Source organism: Symphalangus syndactylus, chromosome 9, assembly GCF_028878055.3.
Source record: "Symphalangus syndactylus isolate Jambi chromosome 9, NHGRI_mSymSyn1-v2.1_pri, whole genome shotgun sequence".
Classification (NCBI taxonomy): Eukaryota; Metazoa; Chordata; class Mammalia; order Primates; family Hylobatidae; genus Symphalangus; species Symphalangus syndactylus.
The window spans coordinates 86,887,438-86,900,137 of record NC_072431.2 but is presented as its reverse complement, the minus strand read 5'-3'; the positions used below and the strand labels follow the sequence as shown (position 1 = coordinate 86,900,137).

The 12,700-nt window shown below is 41.4% G+C and overlaps 1 protein-coding gene across 2 annotated transcripts in view; it reads left to right on the top strand.

Moving 5' to 3' along the window:
- The first annotated feature begins 1,450 nt into the window (after positions 1–1,450).
- Positions 1,451–12,700, top strand: part of STK17A (serine/threonine kinase 17a) — a 42,870-nt gene continuing 31,620 nt past the window's right edge. Inside the window, exon 1 of one of the 2 annotated variants that reach the window (XM_055293326.2) lies at positions 1,451–2,133. In XM_055293326.2, coding sequence (XP_055149301.1) covers positions 1,928–2,133 — 206 coding nt within the window. In that variant the 5' untranslated portion in view covers positions 1,451–1,927. Of the gene's footprint in view, positions 2,134–8,631; positions 8,717–12,700 lie in introns of those variants that run through there. The other variant, XM_055293328.2, reaches the window with a different exon arrangement.

Genomic DNA, 12,700 nt, shown 5'->3' with positions numbered 1-12,700 from the left:
AACAGAATTATTTTAAAATCTGTCTTTAAACTTTAATATCTGGATCTTCTGTGTGTTTGTTTCTGTTTTCTTTTTCCCTTAGTAAGACAATTCTGTGTCCTTTGTTTAAATTAAGTTTCAGACATGGTGTATAAAATATTATATGGATAATGTGTGGCTCTGGATGATGCTCTTTTTCCCCAGAGAGAATATTTACTGCTGCCGTTTGAAGCTGGTTTTCAGCCCTTGGGTCTACTTCCCTTTCATCCACGCCCCTAGGGTATAGGCCTTTGGAATCCCAGCTGAAAGCCTAGTTACTTACCAGCCCCTCATCCTAAATAGGCCCTAAACTCCAATTTTTTTTTTTGTCTCCCCAACCCCATGAGATGACTGAAAGCTCTGCTTACTTTCTCACTCTTTCAGCCATTGCTCTAAAATCATCAAATACCTCATGGGAAAAGTGGTGGCTTTCTGAGCTGCCTATCTTTCCAGGATTTCAGTCATCCAAGTCCTTGCTGGGAGAGAAATTTTTTAACTTTTGTCAACTTTTCTATTTTTTCTTAGTGAGAATGTTGAACACAAATAAACTAGTATATCAGTGCCAGAAGCAAAACTCCACTGAGACAGTTTGAGCAGAGCAGTGGCATGATTTGGTTTTGATTTTTAAAAGATCACTCTCATTGCCTTGAAAATGAACTATGTATGCGGCATTAGGGAGGAAGAAGGATGGAAGCAGGTGGTTCAGTTAGTAAACTATCACAATAATCCAGATAAGAGATAACGGTGGCTCAGGCCATGATGGTAAGGTGGAAATAGAGAGAAGTGATCAAATGCCGCATCTAGTTTGAAGGAAAAGACAAGAGGGTTTACTGACAAACTGGAGATGGGCATGAGAGAGGAATCAATGCTCATCCCAAGATTTTTGGCCTGAACAGCTAGAAGGAAGGAGATGAAGAAAACTGAGATGGGGAAAGCTGGGTAGGAGTGCATTCATGAAGACCAATCAGCAACTTACTTTTGTGTATGTTAAGTCTGAGATGCTAATTTGACATCTAAGTGGAGATGCCAAATGCATAGTCAAATACACCAGTCTGAAGTTCAGGGAATATTTGGAAGCTAGAGATACAAATTCTGTAGTCATGAGCATATAGATGGTAATCAAAGTCCTAAGACTGGATGAGAGGACCTCGAAAGTAAATATAGAGACGACTACAGACAATATAATAGTGTCTATTTCATAGGGCTGGCGTGCAGGGTTAATAATATTTATACAACTCCTGCCTCCAGATCCCTCTCCCAGTGTACGGAGATCAGGATCTCATCACCCCTCCCCACCACGTGAAGTCGTGCTTACAGCTCAAATGCCTTTTATTAACCGAAGTGCCTCCAGACCCCGCCCCTCCTCACCACGTGAAGTCCCGCTTACAGCTCAGATGCCTTTTATTAACCGCCCCCTCCACGCGCCGCACCTGTTGACTCTCAGACGCTCAACAGGTGCGCAACTCTGCTAACGCAGTAGGCTGTCCTGGCCAAAGGGTGGTGCTGTGAGTCGCCTCCAGCCTCCGGGCGATCCCGAAAGCTGCACCTTCTCCCCCTGAGCTGCAGAGGGCGCGCGTGAGGCATCGGGCGCTCAGGACCCCGCGGGAGCTCAGCGAGGGGCGGGCGGCCACGGAGTGAGGCCGGGGCGGGGTCGGGTGTGGGGCGGACGTGGGGCGGGGTTGGCCGGGGCCAAAAGCAGGGTGCAGGGCAGGCGTGGGGCGGGGCCGGGCGCGGAGCGCGGGGCGGGGCCGGGCTGCTGGTAGCCTGCCTGCCGCAGTCCGAGCTCCGCGCTGGGAAGAGCGGGTGTTTGAAGGCTCCGCGGACCGGCACTAGGAGCCGAGGGCGGGTCCGTGACCCTCCGGCTGCTCGGAGCGAACAGGCGGCCAGGAAAGAAGCGGGCCTAAACACCATGATCCCTTTGGAGAAGCCAGGCAGCGGCGGCTCCTCCCCAGGCGCCACCTCAGGCTCGGGCCGGGCCGGCCGGGGTCTGAGCGGGCCGTGCCGGCCGCCGCCGCCGCCCCAGGCCCGCGGGCTGCTGACAGAGATCCGCGCCGCGGTGCGCACCGAGCCCTTCCAGGACGGCTACAGCCTGTGCCCGGGCCGGGAGCTGGGCAGGTGAGGACGGGCGGGGCCCGGCGCGGAACCTTCCCGGACGCGCGGGGCGGGACGCGGGTGCCCATAAGTGCCGGGGCCGCGGTGGCGAGGCTGAGGTGGCGTTGCTGCTGCCGATAACGCGCGTTGTGACTTGGCACAAACTTGGGTGCCGACGGCGAGTAGGGCAGCGGAGTCGCACCAGCGCCCCCTCCACGCGCCGCGCCCAGCAAGAGAGTGATGGTAACTCGATGGCGGTCCCGGAGGCGCGGACACTTTTCTCTCCTCAGCCCTTTCGTCCTCTGTGGCGTTTCGAATGGCTATTTAACGAGAGAAGGTGCGGACCGCGCTCTGCCTTTCACCCCGAGCAGCGGGTCTGAAAACCAGAGGTCTGTGGAGTCGGCTTTGCTTTTTTCCTTCAACTCTTGCGACTTTCTTGGTCTCCCTGTGTGGTTTTAATAAAATACAGCATCCGTTGTGACAGCTTCGTTTGCTGTCTGTTACCTTGTGTCGGTCTTCTGCTGAATTCATTTTCGTGTTCTTGGTTGGTTTTGTGCCATTTTAGTTCTAAAGCATTTAGGTCCCTTTGCCTTGAGTTTAGATTGGTTTCTTTCGTGGGCGCTTGGCCCTTTTCTCGCTCTTTTTATTTTGCTGGGAACCGATTCTTGCCTTCTCCCCCCACCCCACGCTAGCCCACCCTTTTTTGTGGGAGTAGAGAGAACTTACAGCTTGGTCTCCAAAGTTGCAGGTGCAGGCTGTTCGGATGCTTTACATTTTGTATGCTGAGGAGGGGTGATCGAGTGATTTTTGTGGGGTTTGGCGACTCTTCCTTGAGAACAATTTGAAGTTGTTGTTAAATACTCTGGCATTGGGGGCAGACCTGAGTTCATATTCGTGCCCTTCTTGCTATGTTTGCCTTTGGAGGGGTTAGACTCCCCAGCCTCACTTTCCTCATCCGTAAAATCAGTATAATGATGACCGTACCTACCTCAGAGGTGTCCTGAAGATGCCATGCCTGTCAAGAGCATACCACTGGGCTTGCCACATGGCGTTCAGTAAATGTTGGCTTTATTGCCAGCATTTGTCATGGTTGCAAAATAGCACCATGTCGTAATGGGAAAGGGCCTGACAGTTGGAACAGCTTTCAACTGGGGTCTTGGAAAGGCAAACAATGTAACATTGGTTATAATGTTAAAAACACACTGCCTTACACATATTAAGGTAACTTTTGGAAATAGTTTTTTTTTGGGGGGGTGGGGTGTAGGGAGTGTGGAATCCTACCTTAACAAAGTCTTACTTATTCCTAAATGTTAACAAAAGGAAAAACAGGAACAAGATTTACTTCATTGCTAGGCCCTAGTTGACTGGATCTGTGCGTACTTTAATTGTGACAAAAGATGAAGGGAGCTATGACTTAGCTGTGTATTCTAATTTGTCGACATTCCAAACATTCTGAAGTAACCCGTATTACCTGAAAAAAGGAAAACTGGCCGGGCGCAGTGGCTCACGCCCATAATCCCAGCCCTTTGGGAGGCTGAGGCGGGTGGATCACCTGAGGTCAGGAGTTCGAGACCAGCCTGGCCAACATGGTGAAACCCCGTCTGTACCAAAAATACAAAAATTAGCTGGACCTGGTGGTGGGTGCCTGTAATCCCAGCTACTCGTGAGGCTGAGGTAGGCGAATCACTTGAACCCGGGAGGCGGAGGTTGCAGTGAGCCAAGATCGCGCCATTGTACTCCAGCCTGGGTGACAGAGCGAGACTCCATCTCAAAAAAAAAAAAAAAAAAGGAAAACTACTTTTTTCCATTATTTGGTTGTCTGGCTTCATTCCACAAGTAAAACCGGTGCAAATATTACAAAGCGAAATGTCTTCAGGTGGCAAACACTGTCTTGGAGATTTTATAATCTGGAAACTGATTTGCACCCCACCAGGTGTTATGGTACTAATTCCTTCAGGAATGTTTCTGTCAACTTTTGTTTTAAATTCCATTATAAGATTAGCTTGCCGATCAGGTTTTTTTTTAAGATTGTGATATCTTCTACGTATCTTTTCTTACATAAATTTCTTTACAAAAGGAGTAGATTGTAAAGCAGCATAACAATGCAGTTATTAGATAAATACTTGATATAAGAGCCTGGAACTGGAAAATAAAATTAAATCTATTCTTTTCCTTGTGGCACCCTTTTCTATCGCATAGGAGTTTAATGCAGTGCTTAAGAACATTGGCTTTGGAGTCAGACAGTGTGAGATTGAATCTTGGCTCTTACTAGTTATGTGGACTTGAGTGCATTACCTAACCGTTTATTGCCTCATAGGGTTGGTGAGAGAATTAAGTAAAACACATAGCCTTAAGGCTGTGCTTAGCTTAGGGGAAGCACTCAATAAATGTAATTCATGGTATAATTCAATAAATGTTATTATTTTAAATGTAACCAAAAAAGAAAACCTGCACAATCTCAAAAAATGTCTCTATCTCTGGCAAAAGTAATGAAGTCACAGGAACTGTTCAGAAGTCTCAGGAAGTAAAAGTTCTGTTTGTGCTATAAGCAGTCCTTGTTTAAGATTTATAAATTTTGCCTGTGTTTATGGTTTTAACATAGTAAAGTGTGTCTCTGCTTCATCTTTGATAAGATAGAAAATCTATTTTTCCAACAATTAACTCTGGTTGCATTTCTGATATAACTCTAATCTCATGCTGATAAAGAACTTGCAGAATACCCGTGTTATAGTTTAATGATGTGGGAAGAAAAACAGATTTTTTTTTTCATTTTATTCTATGGCCTTTCATTTAGTAAAATGCAGAAGGGGTGTGAAGAGTTAACGGTTCAAACAAATCGATCTTTTTCAGGTGCTACTACGTTATCACAGATCTAAAACTTCCAATGAGATGACTGTTCAAAGAGAATTTTTTAAATGGTCAACATTGATTCCAGAGTAATGACAGGATGTGATATTGATAATTTTAAGAAATGTTGCATTCTTTCATGTCTCCAGCAAAGTCCATAGCAGCGTAAATAAGGGTAAATATATGATGTAAAACATTCTTTTATTGCTTGAAGCTTGACTAGTTAAGGCTTGTTACCTTTCTTTGAGTCAGGATATATGCCAATGTAAACCACATTAATGATTTCGTTACTGGGGCACACAAGAGAAATGACCTTGGGTTCTGATAATTTTTTCATGTTGATTTCCCTTGAGTTTATTGATAATATAGAAACAGAAAGATGTTTCAAGGAACTTAAAGATACACCAGTTTCATAGCAAATGATTTGCCTTACATTTGTTTTCATTATCTAGTCCTCAACTTTAATGTTTTTAATATACCGACAAATTTTTTCTTAAGAAAAAAATATTTTAAGCCAAAAGAACACTTTAAAAATATTAGTACATGCTAATAGTTGGATTTTCCTAAGGCAAAAAGTTACAAATACAAGTTCCCATCTGAAACAGGTACTTTATAAATGTGCAGGCTTTACAGTTTTACAAGTGCTTTCACATGCATTATCTCATTGATTCTCACCACAAGCCTGTTTGGAAAGCCCCATTTTTCGGATGAGAAAACAAAGACAGATTAAGTCTTGTGAGAGATAACAGAGCTGGGACTCCCGACTTTGAAATCATTCCCATTACACTACACATGTTTTTCAAAGAATAATCTGTAGTCTGTATCTTATGACTAAAGCAATTTCCTATCATTTTAATGAAGTGATACGTTTTTTTTGTTTTGTTTTGTTTTGTTTTTTTTTGAGACGGAGTCTCGCTCTGTCGCCCAGGCTGGAGTGCAGTGGCGCGATCTCAGCTCACTGCAAGCCCCGCCTCCCAGGTTCACGCCATTCTCCTGCCTCAGCTTCTGGAGTAGCTGGGACTACAGGCGCCCGGCACCACACCCGGCTAATTTTTTGTATTTTTAGTAGAGACGGGGGAAAGGATATGTTAATAAGTTCTACATTGGAACAAACATGACCAAGCTTCAGTGTCATATAGTTAAGTCCCCACTGGGGCCTTAAAGTGAATTAGGGATGTCCTGTCTCATTCTCCTCAGAGCAGTCGGGTAACAGGGACAAGAGAGGATTTTTGTCAGAGAATAAGAGAATATTCAAACTGAAAGGGCACTCTGGGTGGGTATTTTGGGGACTGTGTGTCCTCAGCTAGATTGATGGCTGTAGGTAATAGCTTCAGTTTTTGTATCTGACAACTTAAGCTCGTGTCATAAGTTATCATTTTTTAAGAAATAAAGACCTTTATTAAGTAATATCCATGCAGAAATTGCTTTGTTTTAACACAGATGTTATTTAAGATTTCTTGACAGCTAGTCATTAGTTTGAAGAATTTTATTTACAAACAATTTTGGGTAATCTGATACTTTGGATGGATAAAAGAAAATTGGCCATATTTGTGGTTCAACAATAAAGTTACTTGGAAAGTATGGCTTCTGCTGTCAGGCAGGTACTTTGTCAGTCAGCTGTTTAATTTTGAAAAGTTCATGCTTAAAATGTTAAAATCTTAATTTAAAATACATGAAATTAAGAATTTGAATTTTAGTCTCTTCGTAAAACTATACATGACACAATTTTATAAAATCTGATTATTGAACCAAATACATTAGAAAGCTAAGTAGCTGTAGTCATTGAGTCACCTCTTCAGGTAAGTAAGAAGTTAACTAGTTTTCTTGAGAGAATTTACACATTATATAGACTAAATAGCTCACCTCCAAAACTCCTGATTTTTTAAAATTATTATCATTGGTTATATCATAGATCTGAAATTAATGCCAAAAACAATAAAAATAGCCACTGATTACTGATCATTTGCTGAATGCTACACACTTTAAAGATGTAATTTTGTATAGTCTTCACTGCCCTGTATGGTAAAGTGCCATTGACCTCATTTTACAGATGAGAAATCCCAGGATCTAAAGGATTAATAAATTGCCCAGTATTACGCACTTATTAGCCAGAATTTAAAACCAAGTTTGACTTGTAAGGCCCTGCCTTTTCTTATCACGCATGCTAATGTCTTATTTGAATGGACTCACTGATTTTTACGCCTAGGGTCTTTTCCTTGATCCTTTCAGCGATAAGGAAGACAAAATCCATTCTAGATTTTTCTTGAATGGAACTTCTTTACCTTTAAGACATCATTCCCAGCTGGGCATGGTGGCTCACACCTGTAATCCCAGCACTTTAGGAGGCCAAGGTGGGCGGATCACTTGAGGTCAGAAGCTTGAGAGCAGCCCGGCCAACATGGTGAAACCTCATCTCTACTAAAATTACAAAATTAGCCGGGCTCGCACCTGTAGTCCCAGCTACTTGGGAGGCTGAGGCGGGAGAATTGCTTGAACTTGAGAGGCGGAGATTGTGGTGAGCAGAGATAGTGCCACTGCACTCCAGCCTATGTGACAGAGCGGGACTCTGTCTCAAAAAAAGAAAAAAGACATCACTCCAGTGTAATTAGGCAAATACTGTACTTATGTATCAAGTACATAAAGGCACTACCTTAGGCTCTGGAAGCTATTCCCAAATGTAACAGATCACTGTCCCCTTTATAGGCAAGATGATATACCACTGGAAAGTCTTACGGGGGAAATAACATTTCAGTTAGGCTGTAAAGAATGGATGGAATTTCAGTAGTAGTTGCCATTGTCAATAAAACAGCAAGTCAGAGTGGTAGAAAAATTCAGTGAAGAGAGAATGGCAAGTAGTTCAGTATATTAAATATCATGAGGTTAAGTTGCCATAAAACTTTTATTTAACAAAATAATAAGAGCAGTATATGTGCTAGGTGTGCTGATTATATTTGCACACCTGCTGTGTGCAGGGCACTATGGAGATAAAAAGATGAATAATAAGTGAGGTCCCTGAAACTCACAGTCCAGCTGGGAGACATAGTACAACAAGTTGTAATATGTAAGATTGACATAAATATAATAAAGGTACCAACAAAGCACTTTAACCTAGAATAAAATAGGACCTTGGACATTATTTTACTTCCCCTTTGTACTGCTCAAATTAGCATGTGCATTTTATGATGTTTACCTGAACGTTATATATTCTATTATCTCTTCACCTTTGCCTATAATCCAACAGTTGAATTTATATTTGGAATCCCTTCAATAAATGGGATTCTCTTACCAAAAAAGGCAGCTCAAATTTCTGTCCAACCATAACTCATACCACATTACACAGTACTGTAACTGATACCACATTTACACAGTACCTATATTAAAAATCTAAAAGTCATCCACGACTTTCACCTTTCCCTTCTCCTCTCATCTCTGCGTACAACTCACAGGGAGTGCTAATCTTGACTTTGAGTGTCTTTTAAACGTATTCTCTCTTCCCAGTCTCTACAGTGGTGCTTGAGTGCAGACCTACTGCTTTGAATTATTTTATTGGCCTCTCTGTTTCTAGTTATCACTGGCAATCCACTCTTCACAACACTATTAGAATTACCTGTTTTGTTTGGTTTTGTTTTGTTTTGTTTTATTTGATACAGGGTCTCATTCTGTTGCCTAGGCTAGAGTACAGTGGCATGATCTCAGCAGCCTAGATGTCCCAGGCTCAACTGATCCTCCCATCCCAGCATCTCAAGTGCCAGGACCACAGGTGCCGACAACCACGCCCATCTAATTTTTGTATTTTTTGTAGTGACAAGGTTTCGCCATGTTGCCCAGGCTGGTCTCGAACTCCTGGCCTCAAGCAATCCACCTACCTCAGCCTCCGAAAGTGCTGGTATTACAGGCATGAGCCACTGTGCCCAACCAGAATTATCTTTTTTAAACAATTATTTTCAGTATTCTAATAGGTTCCAATTTTAAGCCTGATGAAGCCCAAACTCCTTAGCAAACATACCTACCCAAAGATACTCACCCTGTCTCCCTAAGCACTGTTTTTAGGCACTGATAATGCAAAGGACTTAGGGAGCTCAGACTGGTGGGTCTCAATCAAATGTCACCTCCTCTTGTTATAATTGTTTATGTATCTTACCTTTCCCACCTCTCTGGAATATGTTTTCAGTGAGTAGTTCTGATATTCATCCCAAAATATTTAATGAAAACCTAAGTTCTCAGTTTTGTACCTAGTAGCGAAATATAGATGTTTTTGAAATGAAAAAAATAAACCTGAAAATTATGGCAACTGTGTATTCCAGGAAGAAGTTTGGCTTTTGAGTCAACAAAAAAAGTAGATGCCCTTTGGACCTCATCAGCCCCAAGAGAACTGTATATAACCATGGCCCCTAATGTCAGGGAAACATCATTTTTTAAAGTTTTGTAGAGGACTCAATAACCTAAAGTTAAAGGTTGAGGTACAGTCATAATTTTTACCATAAAGTCATGGTAAAATATGCATGTTGGAGCCCTTTTGAGGTATGGAAGTTAGGGAACTCTGTCAATGTAATTCTGAGCATATACACTGGAACTTTGCAGCCTGAATGCTGAATCTCCTGTTTTCCTTATACAATGTGGCTGTATAGAACAGCCCCAAGAAATCCATTATTATCTCCTCTGACTCCTCCTTGAGTGGTTTGAAGGGTCCCCCTCCCACTGCACCAGTCATTTAGAGATGAAGGCATGCATGCTTCCTCAAATCATTGCGACGTGCTGTCACAATGTCAGTTTCAGTTGGTATGTGGTATTAGAACGATGGAAGAGTTTTATTCAGCATAGGATAGAGCAGGGGTCAGCAAACTACAGCCAGCCACCTATTTTTGAAAGCCTTGCAAGCCATTTTTACATTTTTTATGTTTTACATTTTTAATAGTTAAAAAAATTAGAATAAGAGTAATATTTAATAACATGAAAATCTTATGAAATTAAATTTCAGCGTAAAAGGTTCATCGGAAGCCAAACATACCCATTCATTTACCTTTTTTGTATGGCTGCTTTTGTTCTACAACAGTGGACTTGAGTCATTGCTGCAGAGACCCTCTGGTCCACAAAGCCAAAAGTATTTACCATCTTGCTTGCCCGTTACAGACAAGTTTGCTGACCCCAGTATAGTACAGGATATGATGGACAGAAAAGAATAAATCTAGAACTGTGAGGAATGTTTCCAGAAAAACAAAGGTGGTGTCAGAGTAGTCATTGGTATGAAAGGAGAGCCATGGGAACTGCATTCTAGCACCTAAAGGAATGGGTGAGGAGCGTGAGCAGCAGATAAGTATGGGGAAGACGCCCCAGAATTTAGCAATGGCTGTTCTGTAACAGGGCTCCCAGAGTTCACAGGTTAGCAATGTGTGTGAGTCTGTGTTTAATTTGCCCTGTTAAATTCTAACTCCTAGATTTTGATCTTTCATTCTAGACTACTGACATAATTTTGAGTTCCAATTCTGTTTGCTGAATTAGCTGTCTTCCCATTCGGTCTTTAAAAATAGACTTTCAGGCTATGTAATAAGTAGTTTTTTACTTACTGCACAGTACTTTATTGCTTTGAATGTCAGGTGTGGCAACAGTAAACATTTGTGTGTGTGATATGTGTTTGAGGGCTGTTCTACTGAGTCATTTCTAATTTACCAGAAACATGTTTGCTGCCAATTATATGTTGAGGCTTCATTTCAGACGAATTTTTTACAAATTAAACTTTCTCTTCTCTTGAAACTTCAGACATGTAGGTGTGAAAATATCAAATTAATAATAATTGTTTTCTGTCTTAAAAGAATTCAGAGATCATTGAGAACCTTTTAAAACTTGATGGAGATGTTAGCCTAGTGATTTTGTGGGATAAAATGAAAGGTATTACTCTTTGAGGAATTCATTTATAGTTACTCTCTCCCATATCTGTAGAAGTCTTTCATATTTCTGTGAACAGAAGAACTTTGATCTGAATAAGGGTGCTGCTAGGTAGGTTGTTACCAAATTGAACAGCCATAGGGCTATGCCTAAGGATTTGTCATTCCACGTTTATATTACTAATGATAAAAACATGGAGGACATGAAAATTATATTTGCAGTTAACAATAGCTGGGAAGGAAGAATTACTCAAAATTATGTCAGTAGTCTAGAATGCTAGATCAGAGCCTAGAAGTTAGAATTTAACAGGGCAGGCAAGGCATGGTGGCTCACGCCTATAATCCCAGAATTTTGGGAGGCTGAGGTGGGTGGATCACTTGAGGCCAGGAGTTCGAGACCAGCCTGGCAAACATGACGAAACCCCGTCTGTACTAAAAAAAAAAAAAAAAAAAAAAAAAAAAAAAATCAAAAAATTAGCTGGGCATGGTGGCATGTGCTCGTAATTCCAGCTATTCGGGAGGCTGTGGCAATAGAATTGCTTGAACCCGGGAGGCAGAGGTTGCAGTGAGCCGAGATCGTGGCACTGCACTCCAGCCTGGGCAACAGAACGAGACTGTCTCAAAAACAACAACAACAAAAAATTTAAAAGGGCAGTTAAAGCCTTGCACTTAATTTTTTAGAAAGCTTTTTAAAAAAATAGATTTAGGGGTACAAGTGCATTTGTGTCACATGGATATATTGGGTCATGGTGAAGTCTGAGCTTTTAGTGTGCTCATCACCTAAATAGTGTACATTGTACCCAATAGGTAGTATTTCATTCCTCACCCCCTTCCCACTCTCTCACCCTTTGGTCTGTTTTTCCACTCTGTATGCCTGTGTATCCATTTAGTTCCCACTTAAAAGTGAAAACAGGCAGTTTTTTACTTCCTGCTTGAGTCATCTCACTTAGGATAATGACATCCAGTTCCATCCATGTTACTGCAGAAGACATTATTTTTATGGCTGTGTAGTAGTCCATGATACATATACACACCATATTTTTAGTCCAGTCATCCATTGATGGACACTTAGGTTGGTATCTTTGCTATTGTGAATAGGGCTGTGATAAACATATGAGTGCAGGTGTCTTTTTCATATAATAATTTCTTTTCCGTTGGGCAGATACCCTGTAATGGGATAGCCAAGTCAAATGGTAGTTCTTTGAGAAATCTCCAAACTACTTTCCATAGTGGCTGAACTAATTTACATTTCCACCAACAGTGTATAAGCGTTCCCTTTTCTTTGTATGTTTGCCAACATTTGTTATTTTTTGACTTTTTACTAATAGCCATTCCAACTGATGTAAAGCAGTACCTCATTGTGATTTTAATTTGCATTTTTCTGATGATTAGTGATGTTGAACATTTTTTCATGTGTTTGCTGCTCTTTTGAAAAAACATCTGTTCATATAAAAAAAAAGGTTTGTTTTTTTTTTTTCTAGTTTTTTGAGTTCCTTGTAGATTCTGGATATCAACTCTTTGTTGGAGGCATAGTTTGCAAATATTTTTTCCCATTCTGTAGGTTGTCTGTTTATGCTGTTGATTATTCCAAATTTTTTAGCAATCATTTTTAAAATACAGTATGAGGATACTGACTTGACAAAAATTCAAGGTGGGAAAAAATCTAGGTAGTTTATCAGCCCAATTTGAAATATGAAAAACATGTCAAGTTTTTTAACCATTAATCTTAGGTTGTATTGTTCCAAGAGCAACAAAAATAATAATGATGTAATGTTTTGATCGATTATACCTGGATTAGTTGCTTCAGATTTGGTTGGCACATTTTCTGCTGAGCCATAATAGGGAGTCAACCTTATGGGGAG